The sequence below is a fragment of the Pogona vitticeps genome, chromosome 12 (genome assembly GCF_051106095.1).
Source record: "Pogona vitticeps strain Pit_001003342236 chromosome 12, PviZW2.1, whole genome shotgun sequence".
In the NCBI taxonomy this organism is placed as follows: Eukaryota; Metazoa; Chordata; class Lepidosauria; order Squamata; family Agamidae; genus Pogona; species Pogona vitticeps.
Window position 1 is genome coordinate 3,709,288 of NC_135794.1, and position 20,796 is coordinate 3,730,083.

Consider the following 20,796-nt stretch of genomic DNA (forward strand, 5'->3'; position numbering starts at 1 on the left):
GTGGGCTGGAGACAACCAGTTTCCTTCTTGCTCCACTTGCATGCCATGTAAGTTCTTTATTGGAGTCACTGGGAAGTCATTCTTCAGCCACCGCTGACATTTCTCAATCCACAGCAAACTGGTTCTTGCACATTTTTAAAAATATTTAGAAGTGATTACGACATTTAAAGCAATTGCATCATGATGGTGGTTGAATGCTTTTTATTGTTGTTGTTAGAAGTTGGGAGGAAGGCTCAGCAAAGCTACATAATATAAACCCACTAACAATGTGTTCTAGCAACTTCAAAAGCGGAATGCAAACACGAAACAGTCAAGTCATGTTAATTATTGCAATGGCATCTTGGAAAAGCTATCAGATAAAGAAAAATCGCCAAGACGTTGGAGTATCACCCAACAAGCGCAGGGTGAGTTGGGTCTGTATTAATGAGTTTTTTATTCAAGGACGGGGATTGGGTTGGAAAAGGCTGGGCATATCCTCATGTAACGCCCATGTTTACCTCTCCTTGACCAATTACAAAGCAAACCAATCTTATGCACAACCCATAGAGATCCGCTCGGAAATTCAGACTTTGGTTACATCTGAAATTCCATAGACTTTGTCATTGTCTAGGTTGACCCCAGGGCTGTGGAGGTTGTCTAGGCCAGCTTTGTAGCAGATCGGAAACTCAAACACAGAGGCGGTCGTTCCACCCACTGCAGTCATCAAGATCGATCCTGCTTCCCAACACTATAGAGTGCTTCAAAATTTTCTCCGCATCATGTTCCAGAAGCCGGTTTGTCATCCGGTAGAGACAACGCTATGTTTGAATTCACCCCCGGTTTCATGACGAGTGAATATATGGCTTGATTTCCATCTATGACATTACGACTGCATATGGCATAAGGCGTGCCTGCAAAACCAATGGAGGGAGCACAGTTAAATAAATATAGGTAGGTTTTGAATATTGCTGTACAACATTTAATAAGCCTTTTTTCATGGCATTATAAAATCATGAAACTGGAAGGGGCCGCGAAGGCCATCAAGTCCAACCCCCTGCTCAAGGCAGGGACCCAACTCAAAGGAGATTTGCCAGGTGGCTGTCTTTTTTAAAAAAAAGAAAAGCTGGTTAAATCAACTTATTTTTAATGGAAACACAGAAATGATGGGTATTCAGTGCCTGATTCTCAACTACAGGTTGCATGTGATTTACACTATCGATCAAAAAGAGGGTGAAATTTTAAATGGTTGAGAAATAATATCCTACACATCAAAGCTAGCCACTCAGTGATATCACGTAGAACAGACCACTCTGGATTCAGTTATATCAACTAATATGCAAGCAGGGCTAAACACACTGGAGTGAGAAAAATCACGAATTCTCAACTGGTTTGTATGAAGTCCAGACTGCAGAACAGTAAGCTTTGGCTCCAGATTAAAATGAAGAGAGCTTGCACCTTTGGTTCAGCTGTTGTGTCTTTCCCCGATTCCTTGCTGGAAAAACGAGACCGGAAATTGGCCGGTAACAGTTCTACCATATCATTTGGCAGAATAGGGAGACAGAGACAGAGATGAGCTAGCCTCTAACGTTATCTGCAGAACTGAGAAGTTTGGTCTGGAGTTTTAACAAAATCTCACATTCTATAGTGATTAAATGTGCTATTGTGAAAGGCCTCCCGAGACATTTCTTTTCCATGTTTTGCTTAAGGTGTGACTTTAGCAACTGCTTTTAAATTACATTGATAGGGAGAATATACTTACAGTCATCAACTTCTCTTTCCGCTATTGTGTAATCCCTAAATAAAAGAAATGACTTTAGTGCTATTTCTATAGAGTGGAAGGGGAAAAAATATATATACAGTAGTATACAGTATTCCATGCCATACCTTTGATGCTGTTCAGAGGCTGTTGCTGTAAGAAAATTAAAAAAAGCAATGTGAATGTGCACAATTTCAAAAGCTTTTGTAAATTATGTCATTGGCTTTAATCCTTTTTTAATCCACTCTTTTTTCCTTACCCTTTCGATTCTTGCAGTAAAGAAACAGCCCAATCCCGCTGATCAGAACCACGCCTCCCACGATTCCCAAGGAAACTTTCAGCACTAAAAAAGAGAGCATGAGATGCAACCGTATTAGTAGGCAGGAAAAAACGGGCGCGCTTCTGTGCATTTTACAAAGTGACGCCTTTCGTCTACCCTGTTAATATTTTGGTGCTAAGCATGGGGTAGACCAATGGCATCAGTGGGAACATACGTAATGGTCAGGTCTGCCGGGATTCCATGGATTTGGTGGATTTACTGCAGTTTTAGAGCCAGTCTTAATATTAGCCACAGTGAAACAAGAGAAAGGTAGGGAAGGGGGGGGGGGGTTGGCTGTCGTGTTCTTGCTGCATTTACTGATCGGGAGAGATGCCTGTGGGATGTTCCGACTCACCTACCAAGATAAGCTGGCTGGCTTTGGTATCATGCATGCTGACTTGGACAGGGGAGGGGAGAGCCTAATCTGCCACAGGCTGGGGCTAACAAACGGGATTTGGATCAAAAGAGCTGTGATATCACAAAGACCAACAAATTTTGCTTGGCATAAGCCCATGGCAACCAATGCATGGAGGGTAGCCACGATCTGGCAAATATTTAAACCACTGTTGACCGGAGGGGGGAGGGGCCAGAGGGAAAGGTAGAGAAAGGGAAATGCAAAAAAATGAGATGATGATTTAATCTTATAACGGCTGAGCTGGAAGGAGCCCTATGGATCATCAATTGCAGCCCGTGTTTAGGAGGCACAGTGAAGAACTGAACGCCCAGCCAAACCAGTGAGCTATCCAGAGGAGCACGAGATGATTTTAATAGCGGGAAGTGCTGTTGGCAAGTGACAGAGACACTCAATATATGTACGGCAACTCAATACAGTATATGTATGGTAATGATTTTTCTTTTTTTGCCCAATTCAGCTCTAGATTTAACCTCTCTACAAGGCCAGAGGGAATAGAACTGCAAAAATTATAGGCAGAAACCACCTAAATAGAGATATTTTGAATCAACAGAGAATGTACAGTTAGGGCCCCAGTATATGTCTGTGGGGGGTGGTGGTGGTTTGAAGACCCCCTGAGGATGCTGAAAAATGCAGATTATAGCAAACACTATAATATAATAGAGAACACTATTTTATTTATTTATTTATCTATTGGATTTCTATCCCACCCATCTAGCCCAAAGGTCTACACTATACAGTGGTGCCTCGCTAGACAATGATAATCCGTTCCACTGAAATCGCTGTTTAGCAAAATCATCGTCTAGCAAAAAGCATTTCCCCATTGGAATGCATTGAAACCTGTTTAATGCGTTCCAATGGGGAAGAATTGTCATTGTCTAGTGAAGATCGGCCATAGGAAAGCCACTTTGCGAACTGCCGATCAGCTGTTTAAATCACTGTCTTACAAAGCTTAGGATCAGAAAACACCCGTTTTGCGAGCGCGGAGGGAGCTGTCAAAATCGGCATCTAGCAAAAATCGGTTTGTGAAGCAGGGACCAAACATTGTCCAGCGAAATTCCCCCATAGGAATCACTGTTTTGCGAATCGCTATAGTGATCGCAAAAAGTCAATGTCTAGTGAAAAAACTGTCATGCGGGTTAACTGTCTAGCGAGGCACCACTGTACATAACATGGTCTCTAGTGGCCAGTTCTGGTAACTTCATCTTTAGAGACAGATATTTGGGTGGAGGGTCTTTGAATATTTTTAATATTTTCACGTTGTGGATAACTGAATCAGCAGATACAGACCAGTGGATAAGGGGGGCTATTGTAGATATTACCAGTAGATGATGAAGGATCCTCCACTTCTACGGACATGTTAGTCACAATCATCCAGTTTTGTGGCTTCGCAAACATGGTGAGCACACACAGATATATCCCGGTGTCAGAGGGGGTGACATCAACAATTGTAAGCTCGTGATTTTGGTGTTGTCCTTCTGAGTCTATGATTTTTGAATCACTGAGTGTTCTGTTTTCCATATTGGCATCAACACAGCAGTTTATGTTATAGGAAAAGCTACGAATATCGTGATGGTCTTCATTTGAAACTGAATGTAGGCAAGTAGTCTGGTCCGTTTCTTTGAGCCAGTAAACAGCAAAGTTTGCTACGTTTTTCTCCAGTTTAAATTCACAGGGGAGACTGAAATTTTTTCCTTTGACCTGCAGACGTTTCTGTTCTGTAACGCAAAATAGATCCGTCATGCAAGGTGGCAAATGTAACCAACACACTGCCTTTTGCTACGAACTAGGCACATGCAAAGTTGTACCTCTGACTTCTGTGATTATGTATACTTCGTTGAAAAATAACATCACAAATTCCAGGTTGCTTATTCTCAAATACAAATATGCAATTTTCACAAGGGTGAGAAACTTCTAAATTGCTACTTACGAATATTCGCATGGAACCTTAGGTTAATTCACATCTTCCTTGTGTAGAAACCTAAACAAGTGGCTCTGGGCACAAAAGTCTAACTGAAAGGCCTAGTTCTGCCCGGGCTTCCTGTTCATGCCCCAGTGCTAGCTGGGAGCTTCTTTTTTCTCGTGGCGCAGTGGTTAAAACACTGTACTGCAGCTAAAACTGTGCTCACGACCTGGGGTTCAAATCCCAGGTAGCCGGCTCAAGGTTGACTCAGCCTTCCATCCTTCCAAGGTCGGTAAAATGAGTACCCAGCTTGCTGGGGGGGCAATGTGTAGCCTTTATAATTAAAATTGTAAACCGCCCGGAGAGTGCTTGTAGCGCTATGGGGCGGTATATAAGTCCAATAAATAAATAAATAAATAAATAATAAATAAATAAATAAATAAATAAATAAATTCTAGCAGGACATGTGATCATTGCTAGACCTAGCTAAGCCTCAACACCTTCCATTTTCTCCCAGATGCATCACATTTAAGTGTTTACAAGGTGTCTGTAAAATAAGTGGGATTGCGAGAATGGAGAACTGTGGTATTTGTAACGCAGAAAATCCCAAAATCTCAACCCTCCTGTCCTTCATAGAATCATAGACCCCTAGAATCATGGAGTTGGGAGGGTGCAACAAGGCCATCCAGTCCAACCCCCTTCTCAAGGCAGGAATCCAAATCAAAGCAGATCTGACAGAGGGCTGTCCAATTTCTCTTGAAGGCCTCCAGTGTTGAAGGGCTCACCACCTGCCAAGATAAATCGTTCCATTGTCATACTGCTCTAACAGTTAAGATGTTTTTCCTGATGTTCAGCCAAAATCAAGCTTCCTGTTTATATCATGTGGTCACCCTGTCTCTAGACTTTGCCATTCAGCTTCTGCTTAAGCCCTGCGCCCTCTCCAAATAGCATTTCCACATGCAACCAATGCTCATAGCCCAGAATTAAAGATGCGCACAAACCACCCGTTTGAGGGTTCATGCCAGGTTGTTTATCATCTGAACACATGTTTAGCACTTCCTTTCTCCCAGATGCCTGGAGGAGGTGGGACAGGGAAGTCAGGACATTGCCTCTGAGTGGAGGACCACTGGCGGAGGCAGTGCTAGGAAGCACCGGACACCCGTTCGGCCAATAAATGAATCGGCACAAACCTCCAACCTGGCAGTTGGTGCCTGTCTCTACTCAGAACAGAAAAAGCACCCTCCCCGTGAGAAGACTGGCTGGTCTATTTCCTGACTCACATCACTGGCTCCTAGGCTTCCATCTCAAACTAAGTTTTGTTTGGAGTTTTCAAAAAGTCCTCTCACCGGTTCGGTTCGTTTTGGCTAGAATGAAGAAATCAAATTCCCTGCAGTCCTCCTTGTTAGTAAATATCGGGGGCCCAGACATCTTGTTTTTTTCATGGGATTTGCATGCAACAATTTGACCGCGAGGAAAAGCAGAATTGAGTTCCTTTCCTTCGGTATAGCATGGGTCACCTCCCTGCTGCTCTGTTGGACACGTTGAAACGGCACCCTTAGACATTTTGAATTTCTGCGTAGAGTGATCTCCAAACCACCAGGCTGTCCCGCCTGGATGGCTTGATGCCTTGCAGATCAGCGTCTGGTTTTTGCCTTCATAATTAAGAAAGAAAGTGGCACCTAGAAGAGGAAGAAAAATATGGGGTAGTAACCAATCTATCATTTTGGAGGAAGAAGCAGGTTTTTGGAAACAACAGAAACGTTTGTCCTACATTATTTAGTTAGTAACAGTCACTCAGAGCCCAAATAATTTCATCTTTGCAGCCTTTGTAAATTTTGTGTTAGCCTTTGATCTCATAGATCAAGAGCACTTATGGCACACAAATCAGCCGATTGGCAACCGCAAGATCTCATTGTTGCTCTACGCTGATGACTTGGTTTTGCTCTCCTTGGGCAAAACCGGCTTTAAAAGAATGCTAACCAAATTTAGACAGCTTTGTGAAGATGAATGATGAACCACCAGTTATTAAAAAACCAAGATTATAGTCTTTGAGGAGAGAGCCCCTAAGTAGAATTCATCACTTGAGGATGGAGGAAGAGCAGAAGGAAAGGGAGATGCTAGAGTGACAGCTGCCTTCACAGTATGGTGCCTTCACAATATGGTGCCGAAAGAATGAGGACAATCCTACCCATGACAAGGAAGAGATCTGGCAACGGAGGATGCTGGATTTTATCTCAGGGGATCAGGAACTGGCAATGCCCTTCCTCTCGGGGCCCCAGCAGTTTCTCAATAACACCAGCTCTGATATGCATCCTGCTGAAAGACCTCACAGACCAAAACGGAAGCCCAAAGATCTAGAACCTATCAAACCAAAGCAGAAAGCCGATGATCCAGATAGCAGAAGCCAGGGAGATTTCTTTACCGGACACGTACCTGCAATTTCTCTTATGAAAACAAGCAACATTACGGCAATCTTCATCCTGGGTAGAAAAAAATAGACGTTGTTCTTTTTCCCCCCCTCTCTTGGCTTAAATGAGAGAGCAAAGCGGAAGTGGAGATAAAACATGAGGTCAGAACAGGAAACTGTTTTCATCCGCCATGTCAAATGTAGCAGCAATGCCCTTGGCAACCACCCTGCTTATGGGGTTGTGCAAAATGTTCCAGTGCACGACACCGCCCTCATCGGGGTGTGGTAGAAGCCAGGATTGCTGAAACCCTTCGTGTGAAACTGTGTTGAATTCACAGCACGGTTCTGATGCATCTGACTTCCCACAAACGTCTCCATTGAGCCCCAATGGTCTAGGACAGGGTTAGTCAACTGGAGGTTCTCCAGAAGTTCTGGAATCCTCAGTGACCATCAGTTATGCTGATGGGAGCTAATGGGAGCTACAGTCCAACTGTATCACATAGCAGGCCCCAAGATGGTCCTGCTGGTGAACTAAAACCACCATTCCAGGACTGAAGATAGCATTCCACACTGGAGTTCCATCTCTAAAAGTGGTTCTATTTATATTTTTCCCCAGGTGGCACAAACAGCCCACTTTCACTAGGGTGGGATATAAATACTGTATAACCAATAAATAATGATCAGTGCATCTCGTCCTCTCTATAGAAATGGGGAAGAAGGCGCAGGAAGAGAAGGGATGGGTTACTGACATAGTCAAAGCTTTGTCATCCAAGCGAAAACCATTCTAAGCTCTGCACATGAAAAGGAACACAATGCAGAACTTAGAAAAGTGCAGGAAATTCAGCAGTAGAAGGTTGGTTGGTTGGTTGGTTGGTTGGTTGGTTGGTTGGTTGGTTGGTTGGTTGGTTGGTTGGTTGGTTGGTTGGTTGGTTGGTTGGTTGGTTGGTTGGTTGGTTGGTTGGTTGGTTGGTTGGTTGGTTGGTTGGTTGGTTGGTTGGTTGGTTGGTTGGTTGGTTGGTTGGTTGGTTGGTTGGTTGGTTGGTTGGTTGGTTGGTTGGTTGGTTGGTTGGTTTTAAAAAAGAAGATCATTAACTTTTAAAATGTTAGGTAAACGCATTATGAGAAACGGATTTGCAAGCAACAAAATCTAAGCCATGCCATTTATTGTCTGCTAGACAGTCTGTCATTCAGAGAAAGCTTGCCTGAAGAGAAAGGCCTTTGCCTGCCTGCAGAAGCGCAATAAAAATGGGGCCAGGCTGGCCTCCAGTGGCAGGGAGTTCCAGAGTCTGGGAGCAGCCACGGAGAAGATTGTCTAAGACGAACAGTATTTCTCTTGCTCTGTGTCATATCCGACCACTTCCCTTTTTCACGTTTGGGCTGCTTGTCTTGATGTGATGGTTTCACTTCCTCGTCACTTTCTCAGATCTCCATTTCCCCTTTCTTCTTCACCGCCTGTTTTACAATCAATGTTACCATATGAGTCCATGAGAACTCTAGGAAAATGATCTGTTAAATATAACAAGTCTTTTCCTGCTGTCCAGAGTAGACTGTTTGTCTAGATGGGCAGGGTATAAATCTAATAAATCTAATCAATCAATCAATCAATCAATCAATCAATCAATCAATCAATCAATGAATGAATAAATAAATAAATAAATAAATAAATAAATAAATAAATAAATAAATAAATAAATAAATAAATAAAATGTTAACATTAAATTACACAGGGGCAAGTGCTTGATGTTTGATCCTAAGAAAACAAAAGTGTTTGAAGTAGCACTAAAATCTCAAATCATTAACTCAAAAAAAAAAAAGTTTATAGATGCATTAGTTTGTTTGTCCTCTGGTTTAATGTGGAAAGAACATCTGGATAGATCTGGGGTTCAGGCATCTGGCCATGGAGCCAGAGGTTGGGAGTTCAATTCTACGCTGTGCCTCCTAGACAGGAGCTAAGATTCTGAGATTAGGATATTAGGAAATAATCAGTTTCACACTCTGTAAGTTCCACAAACATTACTGAAAATTGCAACCAGGCTGCAGACCATGAAATTTTGTGTCAAATTCAAGGTGAGGGTTTTAAGTTGCCACAATACTCTTGGTATTTTTAAAAAAAAAAACTGAACAGACTAACACAGCTCCTCTCCTGTAAATAATTTTTATCTGCAAATTGTAAATTGCATATTTTCTGCATGCTACCACATTGACCCACCGCTAGATGGCAAAGCAGCATTTCCTTTGCGGGTCTGGCCCTTCCTTAAAATCGAAGCAAGAGAATGAACAGGAGGACCTGACATATATATATATTAGAAACAAGACAAAACACGTATTAGATTCAGGCCAGGTGAGGTTAACTCTGCTAGCTGTGCATGGAAAGGCGTCCATGTGACTCTTGGGCTCAGCCTACATGAACTGTGAGCTAGAATATCCAACGGGCTGGATCATCACGTTCAGGGCAATAAACTGAATCGAATAACGTTCTCGGCTCTGATCGTTTACATATTTTCCAACTCGCTTTGTTTGTTCCTTCATTTTAACTTTATTTCTTTTCTTCTTTTTTTAAACAATAACAATGGCTTGCAAAGTGTGTAAAAATTTGCATTTTTCCATTCCCAAGTGATACGAGCCGGTGTGGTTATTTCCATAATGTTCCACAGTGCCATGAAAGGGGAAAAATACATACAGGGGCCGGGAGAGAAAAGTCAAGGACAAGAGGTTGTGGCGTCTTAAGGACTAGCAGCTTTGCTTCAAAGTGGGAGCTTTGAAGGATCAAAGTTCACTTCTTCTTCTTTTTTTACCATTTTATCTGCCTTTAATTTATCCCACAGGGGGAGATGGAGTAAAAGAGTGACTCTTTGGAATTGTGTAAGGTTCACCGTTACCGCTCTCCCTGCTAGGCCTGTTGGCCCTTTTTCCTCTGGGGGCAAGGACTCAGAGGTGCAGACATATGAACCTCCTCGGTGCATTTGTCTCGGGCTGCCGTGCCGGCTGGTGGGGGGATATCTCATGGCTCTGCGGAAGAGGAGATTTGTAGCATCCTAGAATTGTGGTGCTCGAAGGGACCTCGAAGGCCATCAAGTCCACCCCCTGCTCAAGGCAGGAACCCAAGACAAACAGAATCACAAGCAGGCAAAAGGTGTAGTGCATTCACCGTGCTGGGCCAGGTGTGGTTCCTGTTTTTTTAATGGTTCAGCAAAATCGAGGCCCACAGAGGAGCTGTTGTCTCATGCAAAACAGGGACCGGCTTTATGGAAAAGCAGGTTTTCCATTGCAAAGAGGGAGGAGAAATTCTGCCAAGGGGGCGCTCAGTGATCGGACGAAGGAGGGCTGATGCAGGCTTTATGGACTTCCCCAGTCCTCCCTGTAACATAATGCAGGTGGGGGAATTGATCCACCCCACCCTGATCCACCATCACCCCCCCATGCCAGTCCATCTCCCCAGTTTAGGGGTGGGCTGTAAAACAGAGCGAAGGTCTCAGCAGCTCTTGTCTCCCCCCCCCCCCCCGCCCAGGCTTCATATACCATATTACCACCTGCATAATAAGGGGCTTGCCTTAGACCTGGTGTTCTATCGCTCTAGCTACACCTATAACTCTTCTGGCTGGAAACTCACTGGTTTAGGGCACCAGAGGCTGCGAGTTCGATTCCCCACTGTGCCTTCAGGGAGAAGAGCCGCTTGTTCGCCTTTCTGACATCATGAGTAATATTGACAATAACAATAATCAACTGGAAGTGTCTCCCTGATGAGGACAGAAGAGAGGGCTTTCTCGGTGCCTGCTCCTTTAGACTCTGGAACTCCCTCCCACTGGCTGGCCCCATCTTGGCTGTCCTTCCACAAGCAGGCAAAGCCCCTTTTTCTCTTCAGGCAAGCTTTACCTGTGTGTGATTTTTAGATGGACTGTTGTCCCTTCCTGCTTTGAACGTGTTTTTACTACTGCTTGGGTTTTTACCATTTTACAGTGTGGTCTTTTGCTGGTTCCTTTTAAGTATTTGCATACTTATTGCATCAGCTTTAATATTGCCTTTTGCTAGCCAAAGCTGCCTCTGTACACTCATTGTTCTTCACTTTAAATATTGTCTTTTAACGACGTAAACCACCATGGTGTACTCATTGTTTTCAGCTTTAAATACTGGCTTTCCATGTATTTGTGCCCTCCTTGAGGATAAAAATATTTAAAATAAATAAATCATAAATAAATTAATATCACCAACTCTACAAAGCAGAAAGCGTCGTTAGTCTTTCAACAGAGAAGCGTGTAAGCAAATGAGACATCGTGAAGGCAACAGGAACAACACGCCTCTGTCTGTTCTCTCTCGCTCCCTCTCTTGCTCCCTCTTTTAACTTCCACCTCCCTTCAACTATTTCCATCCTGGAGTGAAAGCAGGATGGGGAATACAGCCGCCGGCTCTTCTGAAGGAAGGATCCTGAGTTAGAGACCAGACAGAAGCCCACAGAGATGCTGAGAGACCTGGTCCTCAGGTGGTTCCTGGAAAGCCAAGCTCCTCTTCTTTTGACGGACGGCCGCCTGCCAGACTGGTTCCATGGATTCCTTACGAGGAAGTAAGCTCCATCTGCACTCCCCAGTAGAAGGATAACAGCCAAGAAAGGAGTCTTTCGCCCTCATTGCTTCTGCGCTCTGAAATAGGTGCTTCCCAATAAGTGTGTGGCCTCCAGCTTCGGAGGAGACAGGTAGAGGAGATTTGTAAACAGGGAAAAAATATCCACATTATGGTAGTGGTAGGATTCGTGGGACGAAGAACTCTGGGGAACTACGACACTCAGAATCCTCCACTGGATTTCTACGGGAGGTGTAGTCCAAGCTACGACTTGCGTACGTTGTGGTGCGATGTGCATGGGAGCAGAAGCCGGGGCTCTCCAGGTGATATGTGTCTGCAACCACACCCATCATCCATGCCTCCCGGTTGTGATAAGGTGGATGAGATTTGGAGTACCACAATAACTGAAGGTGCAACTGTTCCGCAAACCCTGGTGTGGCATTTAAGAATGAAACCAATGCTTCCATGCATTTGCAGCCACAAAATTCATTTCAAACCTGGCCACTTTTGGCCTCTCTTCCTAACTTTACCTGCTTTGTAGGGTGAAGTATCTGCTTGCAGAGTCAGAGGGTGGAAGTTCAGTCCCCCAGTTGTGCCTCTTTGACAGGGACTCCATGATCCATGGGTCTCCTTTCCAGCTCTGCCCTTCTTAGATTATTCTTGTCAAGACAGGATGGGGGGGGGTGGAGGAAGAAATCCATGTATATACTTTGCCCAGGCTGCTTGCAAGACGACTAAAATAGAAATAACTCAACCAGTAGAAGCAGCAGTAATCATGAAACGATCCGTGATTTAGGTCTGACTGGCTGTGGAGTCAGCGTTTGTGCCTCCTGGGGGAAGACCCAGCCTGGGTAGCCTTGGGCAAGCTGCAGAGTCCCATGATGTGAACCAGAAGAAGCGAAGGGTGGTCCACTTCTGAGTGCTCTCTGTTTGGAAAACTCACAATTGACTTGACAGCAAGCATTATGGATAGACTAGGAAAAAAGATCCCTTGCTTTATTTCAGTTTTCTCTCCTGGCATCTTCAGAAGAACAGCGAGGTTCTTTAGGAAATGAGTTAGTTTCGTTTGGCACCTGGCTGTCTCTGAGATGTAGACATTATGACAGGACGGATTCTCCTTTTTTCTTCTTTTTTTTTATTAAACAGGCAGACCGAGGAGCTGCTGAAAGATAAAGGCTTTGGCTGCTTTCTAATCCGATTAAACGAGCGGTCGTTTGGCTACATTCTCTCCTACCAGTAAGGCTTTGGATTTTAACCTTGTCCTTCTGAAGCAGAAAAGATCACCGCTTCTTCTTCGTGGTCTTCCCCCTCCTTTGGGGACTGCCCAAAATGCAAGATACATTGAGCAGAAAAAGAGAGGAGATTATCTGTCCCTCATGACTCCATAATAGTCAGAAGGGGCTTCCCCAGAAGACTGTTCATCTAACCCAGTGTTTCCAGCTCTGGCTGACAGCAACATTTAGGATCTGAGACTGGAGGCTTTACTCATCCCTTGCTCCCTTGATTAAACCTTCTCTCAAGTCCTCCATACCATAGTCTCTCGAGACTGAAGGATGCCTAATCTGATCCCCCAAGAGAGTTTGAATGGACCCCTTTACAGGGCCAAAAAATGCCAGACAATTAAAGGAACCGCCATGAGGCTCTGGGTCAAAAAGAGGTCACAATTTAAATCATGCTTCAAACAAATCAAGCTGATGAGCAGCCTGGTGGTGGTGGTTTTAATGAAGATACAGAGAAGTGCTGAAACCGAGCCCTTTGGCATTTTCCCCCCAGTGCCATCTCCCCAACCCATCAGGTCTTCCTAGGCTAGGCTGTTCCATGCAGTCACCCCAAAGGAGTCCTGAAAGTCTTCTACAAGACGGGGCCTTCTCCGTGGTGGCACCAATCTTATGGAACCAGCTCTCAGAGGAGCTCCTCTTGGCTTCCTCCCTGTTGTTGTTTAGAAGACAACTCAAAACATGCCTTTTCAGGGGGGCCTTTCATGCCAATCCTGGTTGACAGTCTGTTTACCTCCCGATAAACTACCTTTGGCGATGCACTTCATATTTTCAGCTCTCTGTTTATTGTTCATGTCATAGGTGTTTTAACTTGTTAAACCGCCCAGAATAGTTCTTTTGTATTAAGGGGATGGTATATAAATTTTAAGGAGAGAAATAATCAAAACAATGACCAGGTGGAACGCATCCAGCCGAACTTGGACTACAGCATCCTTGTGATCTCCATGGTTATGTGGGGCCTCCAGACTTTTTCCAGCTGAGGGAAGAGGGAAATAATGCTGAATCTGGCCCATTGTTTCCTGCACCACAAATGACATGTGAGATGAAGTTGTGGGGAGGAAGTGGCTCATTAATTACGTAAAGACTGCCTTTTTTGTAGTCTTGTGTTCAGTGTGGATGATTAGTGGTCAGATGCAAAAGCAGGGGAAAAGGTTTATGATCTATCCGCTTCCTGATGATGGCTTCTGTCTTTTGTCCCTTTCCACAATTCTGACACAACACCTCCGGCTTCGACTCGCCTTCGGTGGCTTGCCATGAACATTGGCTGCTTCTCGTCCAAAAGGTTTGTATGACACGATCGCCTCCTTCCTTTGCTCTGTTGATCAGAAGGACATCCGAGGGATTCGGTTTTTAGGAAACCATTTGGGTTTTCTTTTTTGCTGTCGAAGGAGGAGTCAACAGACCAAGGGAAACCTAAGGAAAAGTGGATTAAACCCCTTCTATTTAGTTATTGATGAACATTTCTCACCGACTGCTTCTGAGGATCGGGTTGGCATTTGAGAAATTAAAAGTGGTCCCTTAGGCATTGTGTGAGAGTTTCAGTCATCATATCTCAAACAGAATATCATCGGCCAAGAAAATTTGCAAATAAAAGCACTGAAAATGACCAACAATGAGATACAGCTCCTCTAAAAGGAGGAGAATTTGAGTCTCTTTTATTTCCTCCTTTAAAAAAAAGGGGGGGCAAGTAAGGAAAGATACGGGTTGGATAAAATTATTTATAGCGTGTTTAAAAAAGGGAGAAAAGTATTATCTTCATATTTGAAGAGAAGTGGAAGATTCAGGGACAAATAAAAGCAAGTACTTTCACACACAATACATACAGTATATAACTGCTGAATTTCTTCCCACAAAAAAGTGGGATCCTAACATTTTGTTACAGAGCAATTTCTTAGGGTACATGTGATTTATTGGGAATGTGTAATAGACCAGATGTGGATAAGCTCTCTTCAGTGTTATTTGACCCACAACCAACAGTTATTAATAGATCACTGGATTGTTATTTGTCATTCGTTATGCAGTTTCAAAGCTGGCTGGATTGCTCAGTAATTTAGATCTTTGGCTCCAGAGCCAGAGGTTTGGAGTTTGATTTCCCACTGTATGCCTTCTGTGTAGCCTTCGGCAAGCTGCACAATCCCACGATGCCACCAGAAGACAGGAATGAGAAACTACTTTGGTGTATTCTTTACCTGGAAAACCCTGTCTCAGAATTGACTTGATGGAACATTTATTGTCATTGTTATGCTGTTTACTGTTTATCCATTGTATGGTTTAGTCAACTTTTTTTGGCTGTCTACATGGATAGCTGTAAAAGCTGATGGGTTTGTCCAATTAATTAGGATGCTGTTCAGGTTGGTGGCTGTTACTACATCTTGTGGTAGCCCATTCCATAGATCATAGACCCATTGAATGCTATAGTTGGAAGGCTCCCCAAAAGTCAGCTAGCTGAACCTCCTAACAATTCAGGGAGCCATATTCTTCTTCTCTAGACCCTTTGGGCTTTGCATTTTGTGAAGAAAAAGGCCCTTTCTATCAGTCTTGAGGTAGCCATCTAAGGGCAATGGTAGTCATGGAATGCATGATTTCTGCCCCTTTCCTCCAGCTTGCCCTGAGTTGTTACATTCCTGAATCAACACACGTTCTTCTCTGAATGGGTTGCCTTACAATTGCAGGGGGAAAGACCGATGCCGGCATTTTGTCATCACTTGTCAACAAAATGGACATTATGTCATATCAGGAGACCCCCACACCCATCACAGCCTGGTTGAGCTGATAAGCTATTATCAAACTTCCGAAATTGAGCCTTTTGGAGAAAATCTAACTGTAGCCTGTTCAAAGGTAAGTCGAAAACATCAAACCTTCCAGTTATCACGTTGGAATGGACCAGAAGCCAACCGCCATTGCTTCGGTGCTGATAGGACAAAACCTATCGATCAATTATTGTTTGAACCAATTCAGGGCTGCCAAGCAGCCTTCAGAGTATCCTCTGTCACATCATTTAATCCAGGGGTTATCAGCTTCAGGTGTCCAGATGTTTCTGGGCTTCAATTCCTAGAGGTCAATGTTCAGAAATTCTGGAAGTTATAGTTCAACATCTAGAAACCCAAACTTGAGATTATCTGCATTAAGCTACTGGAGTGAACAGTTTTCCTAATGGCCAAGGAAGAACCACGGTGATCAACTCAATGGGCCTGTAGGTATCCATGCCCCTCAACTGTTGTTGCATTCAGTGGTGCAATAGAATACTTTGCCCATTAGCTTGGCTCCTATAGAAGGAAGAATCCTACTGAATCAAATCAAATCTCTTTGATTCATTATCCTACTTCTTACCAACCCAAGACTTTTACAGTCATTAGAATGGTCAATTTCTTGACCATAGCTTATTTTCCCTTCCTTTTTTGCAGGAAGAAGATAGAAGTGTCTATGATGAGATCTCCTGGGGTCAGCCAACATCTGCCAAGCAGAGTGCCACAGTGACCACCCCGGTATTGACCAGGCAAATATCTGGAAGCTCACCCACCACCAAGCCATCAAAGGAGACCACCAGCCACCAGCCCTCCAAACCACGGGGAAAGCATCAAGGACCACAGAAGTCTTTGTCGAATGAGTGGAGAACTCTGAGTTCAGAGGTAAGTTTTGCAAAGGATGAGGAAGTTTGAGTTGAAGAACAGGTGGCTCTCTGGATGTTTAGGGACTGCAATTGGCCAGGCCAATGAGGGGTGTGTGAGGTAAGCTGCTGTCAAGTGACATCTAGAAGGCCACATGACTCTCTATTCTTTGAATTCAGTTGTCCTCCACTTGATTGCTTCCAGGTGTAACAAGATAAATTGTATGCATCTATGGAGGGATACCATGTTCAGAGATAATGGGTCTCTAAAATCCAGTTACTGGGGATCAGACTCAGGAGAGGGCTGTTGGTATATACCGCCTACTTTTGGTTTCCCAAAATCTTCTTGGTTGAACATGGTAACACGTTGGACTGGAGGAACCCTTGGTCAACCCAGAAGGTCTCTTAGACCAGGGGTCCCCAACCTTGGGCTTCCAGATGTTCTTGGGCTACAACTCCCAGAAGCCTTCACCACCACCTCTGCTGGCCAGGATTTCCAGGAGCTGAAGTCCAAGAACATCTGGGGGCCCAAGGTTGGAGACCACTGTCTTAGACTGTAACACTCTAGTATCTTATCGTGAACTCTCCATTCAAAGGTTGGCCATTAAATGAAGCACCTCTTCTCCTCCTCTCCCTCCTCTCTCATCTTTGACCATAGGAGACAAACTCAACCCCTCCTGGCCCAGAGCGGAGAAGCCTGCTGACGTCATTTGAGGAAGACTTTGGTGGTGAAGGAAATGTTGGTTATTCGGAACTGAAGATGCCAAAGGTCCCACACAAAGCTTCTTTGGATACATCCCAGGAACCCGAAGGACCAGGGCAAGCCAACTCCTCGTCCTACAGAAAGAAAATAAACACAGCATATGCACCAACTAACCAACTCGATAGGTTATACAGCGAAAAAGTCAGTCTGGCAGAAACCTCTGGTCCAGAAACAATTTATTCTGAAATTGGCCTCAACCAAGATCTGAACGGTAGGGTGTTCCCCGAGACCCAGAGTGGGCCGTCTCCTCTTCTTCTGCCAAAGAAAGCCTCACTAGGCTCTCCGGCATCAACTCCTCCAAGGTTGTCTCCCAAGTTACCTAATAAACCAATTGTGCCCCTGGAAGCTCAAGGATCAGAAACTCCATTGGCAACATCCACAACTTCTCTCATGACTGACAAAGACTGTCATAAGCCAAGCCAGGCCAAGAGTTTGTCTGGTTCCCCGAGGGAAACCCTGTACGGGCAAGTCCACAAGTTAAAATCCCATCACTCCATCGTCTCTTCTGACGACAACAAGAGCGATACCTATGAGCAGATTCCTTTTGTGTGGACGAAGAGCATCCCTCGTGAGCAGGATCTGGAAAGGATCCCCAAGTCTTTGCCCACCAAACCCAAAGACTTTCATGAACCCGTCTCCGCCAAGACCGGGCGGTCCTTGAAGACCCAGGTTTATGCTGAGAACCCTGATGAAAGGATCCCCAGCGATCTACCCAAAGGTTCATCATCCTCCAGGAATGCCCGCCCCGTGGAGAACACCTACGAGCAAATTCACTTTGGCCCTGCAAAGGAGACAGAGGGAAAGGGGACCCAAAAGGTATGGTAGGAGTTGGAGGCTTGTGGGAAATTCCTTAAGCAAACATAGAGATGCCTTATGGAGAAAGTAGGGTAAAACTCTTTCAATGAGCCAACGCTGTTCATCATAGACACTTCTATCTTCTTCCTGCAAAAAAGGAAGGGAAAAGAAGCTATGGTCAAGAAATTGACCATTCTAATGACTGTAAAAGTCTTGGGTTGGTAGGAAGTAGGATACTGAATCAAAGAGATTTGGTTTGATCCAGTAGGGTTCTTCATTCAATAGGAGCCAAACTAATGGGCAAAGTATTCTATTGCACCATTGAATGCAACAGCAATTGAGGGGCATGGATACCTACAGGCCCATTGAGTTGATCCCTGTGGTTCTTCCTTGGCCATTAGGAAAACTGTTCATCTCCTCGCTGCCACCTCCTTCCCTCCCTCTCACTTACTGGACATATCTAGTGTACTGCTTCCATGGTGACAGTGTTAGTGAAGTGGATGAAATTAAGTCTCCCTTCCTTACCCTGACTCCCCTCTCAGTAATGAGCACTCTGCAGTGTTGGAACTCGAGTCAATGTGGATACAGGTGGCGCTCTGTTTCCCGGTGCTTAGTGGTCAAACTATACATTACAGGTAGCCCAGCATGGTAAACAGGGATTCCTTAAGTGCTAAAGAGTGCCTGGTTTTCACAGAAGGAAGTATGCCTTCGGCAGTTCGCGAATGAGCTTGCTTTTGCTGTGTGGCGATTGGCCATCGGGAGACAAACAGAGGCTTTGTTGGCGAGCGTGATTGGCCTGGCACAAAGGGCTTCCAACATGACATATCCACAATGTGGAAAAATTTCAGCTTCTGGTGTAATGTCTAGTTTGGCCCTTGGTCACAGCACAACAACATGGCCGTGAGCAGAGATCAGAGAGGGAGGCTGCACCGCTCCATTTTGCTAATGCTAGCATGGCCATGGAAAGGAGTGGATGAGTGAGGCAGACTGCGTTGGGGTTGGAGAACTTCATTTTGTCCTTTATTCAGATTATAGTCCAATTTAGATTTCGGCTATCCTGTTTTTTAAAATTTCCTTGCTTTTTTGCTTCTGACAGAGCTTCCTTTCTCTCTCAGGCAGGAAAGATGTCCTCAAATCCCAAGCACAACATGACTTGAGTTCCAATTACAAGTCATCTGTAATGTATAGGTTGACCCTTAGAGAAGGCCCTTCATGAGAATAACACTTGCCCACTCCCTGAGCATTTAAGACAAGCATTATAAACCACATCTCTGAGCCAGGAATGCTGAAATTTCAGGGGTATCTACTGCTACTGTTAACAGCTCTGAGTCAGTGTTCAGGTACTATTCATTGCTTTGAAATGTCCCCACATTACAGTATTTGGATTTACATGATTAGTGTTATTATATAATTAGAGCCATCAGTTCCACACCCCCAGTGACTTTCCATGGTTGAGTGGGGATTCGAACCCAGGCCTCTTGAGTCATAGTCCATCACTCTATCCACTACACCTTACTGGGTACCGGATACAGAGAATTGATTCCATATTGTTATAATTAATATTATTAAAGTGATTCTATCAACATGATTAAAATTATTGGTGCGCTTCTAAAATTAATGCAGAATTAGTATAATTATTTGTAATGCAGAATTGTTGTGAGTTTTTCTGGGGCTCTTTCTCCTTCTGTTTTTTTTTCCCCCTGAAATAAATCTCCCTGTGTTTCCTTTTCCTGGCAGAGCGAAAAAACCAGAAGGTTTCTTTTTGCAGACCGGAAGATTAAATTCTGAGCGCTGTGTTTCAGAGGCTGTTTGGAGCCCTTCCACACACACACACACACACACCCCAGGCTGAAGATTCCCCGGATGAGAACTAGCGACCGCTTCACATCAAAAAGAATGTCATTTCTCAGCGTTAAAGGATTCAGAAGTGCATCTTTTCATATAACGTCATTCCATGTTTAACAGCACAGATTCGGGACCTGTACATAGTCCTTTACAACAGTGGTCCCCAACCTTGGGCCTCCAGATGTTCTTGGACTTCAGCACCCAGAAATCCTGGCTAGCAGAGGGGTTGGTGAAGGCTTCTGGGAGTTGTAGTCCAAGAACATCTGGAGGCCCAAGGTTGGGGACCACTGCTTTACAACCAGTTATGCTAGCTAGGGCTTCTGGGAATTATAAGCCAATGGAACTCTCGACTTCCTGCTTTACAGGCTCCTGTGTTGGAGTTTTGTTCCATTTGGGTGGTTCTAGATTTTCTTCCGTGGCAGTCAACCGTTTCTGAATTTAATGACTATAACTGCAGTTCTACAAGTAGAACTCAAACTTTTAACTTCATGTATTTTCCTGTGATGAAAGTCTGAAAGAGCTGGACGTGTTTAGCCTGGAGGAAAAAAAAGGCTGAGGAGAGATAAAATAGCACTCTTCAAATACTTGTAAGGTAGTCCTACAGAGAAGGAGCAGGATCGGTGCCCGATCATCCCAGAGGGCAGGACACATAAGAATGGGCTCAAATTAAAGGAAGCCAGATTTCAGTCGAATATCGGGAAAAACTTCCTAACTGTTAGAGCAGTACAACAACGTAACCCATAACCTTGGGAGGTGGTGAGCATTCCAACGCTGGAGGCATTCCAGAGAAAATTGGACACCCTTCTGTCAGATTTTTTTTATTTGGATTTCTGCAAATTCAAATGAGCAGGGGGATTGGGTTCGATGACCTCATAAGCCCCCTCCGACTCAATTATTCTATGGTCCTAAATAAATAAATTGCACATTTCCCACCCAGGAAATAGGGTACATTTTCCAGTAAAATGCCCTCTGCATGCTGATTTGAGGGATCACTATCTCAACCATTAGGATCAGGAACATATGTGTAAAGTTTTATGTTTTGCTAGCTGCCACAGACTATTATATATTCTATATGATTGCCAAATTCAGTGAACAGGTTATGGAAAGACAGAATATATTGCCTTTTTCACAGTCTCTGTATGATAATCTTGATGCTTGATCCTTGTCTGAGCATTATTA

General features: G+C 44.2%; 2 protein-coding genes across 2 annotated transcripts; one reads left to right on the forward strand and one right to left on the reverse strand.

Annotated features, from left to right (window-relative positions):
* Positions 1-184: 184 nt before the first annotated feature.
* LOC144584604 (uncharacterized) lies at positions 185-6,985 on the reverse strand. Its single transcript, XM_078380975.1, has 7 exons — positions 6,803-6,985; positions 5,716-6,048; positions 3,789-4,184; positions 1,995-2,078; positions 1,864-1,888; positions 1,739-1,773; positions 185-890 (listed from the first exon to the last, which is right to left on the reverse strand). Exons 1-7 carry the CDS (start codon positions 6,960-6,962, stop codon positions 757-759), a joined length of 1,167 nt encoding a protein of 388 aa, XP_078237101.1. The 5' UTR covers positions 6,963-6,985; the 3' UTR covers positions 185-756.
* Positions 6,986-12,429: 5,444 nt separating this feature from the next.
* SH2D7 (SH2 domain containing 7) lies at positions 12,430-18,302 on the forward strand. Its single transcript, XM_078381044.1, has 4 exons — positions 12,430-12,566; positions 15,280-15,445; positions 16,012-16,236; positions 16,873-18,302. Exons 1-4 carry the CDS (start codon positions 12,430-12,432, stop codon positions 17,800-17,802), a joined length of 1,458 nt encoding a protein of 485 aa, XP_078237170.1. The 3' UTR covers positions 17,803-18,302.
* The last annotated feature ends 2,494 nt before the right edge of the window (positions 18,303-20,796 follow it).

What these genes read in the sequence shown, in the direction of transcription:
- SH2D7 (XM_078381044.1), top strand. Translation starts at nt 12,430, where the DNA reads ATGACAGGACGGATTCTCCTTTTTTCTTCTTTTTTTTTATTAAACAGG. An exon ending in TAACTGTAGCCTGTTCAAAG is followed by an intron (nt 15,446 to 16,011) that starts GTAAGTCGAAAA and finishes CCTTTTTTGCAG; the next exon opens with GAAGAAGATAGAAGTGTCTA. An exon ending in GGAGAACTCTGAGTTCAGAG is followed by an intron (nt 16,237 to 16,872) that starts GTAAGTTTTGCA and finishes CTTTGACCATAG; the next exon opens with GAGACAAACTCAACCCCTCC.
- LOC144584604 (XM_078380975.1), bottom strand. Translation starts at nt 6,962, where the DNA reads ATGAAAACAGTTTCCTGTTCTGACCTCATGTTTTATCTCCACTTCCGC. An exon ending in TTTCATAAGAGAAATTGCAG is followed by an intron (nt 6,049 to 6,802) that starts GTACGTGTCCGG and finishes TTCCTCTTCTAG; the next exon opens with GTGCCACTTTCTTTCTTAAT. An exon ending in GGAAAGAGAAGTTGATGACT is followed by an intron (nt 891 to 1,738) that starts GTAAGTATATTC and finishes TTGGTTTTGCAG; the next exon opens with GCACGCCTTATGCCATATGC.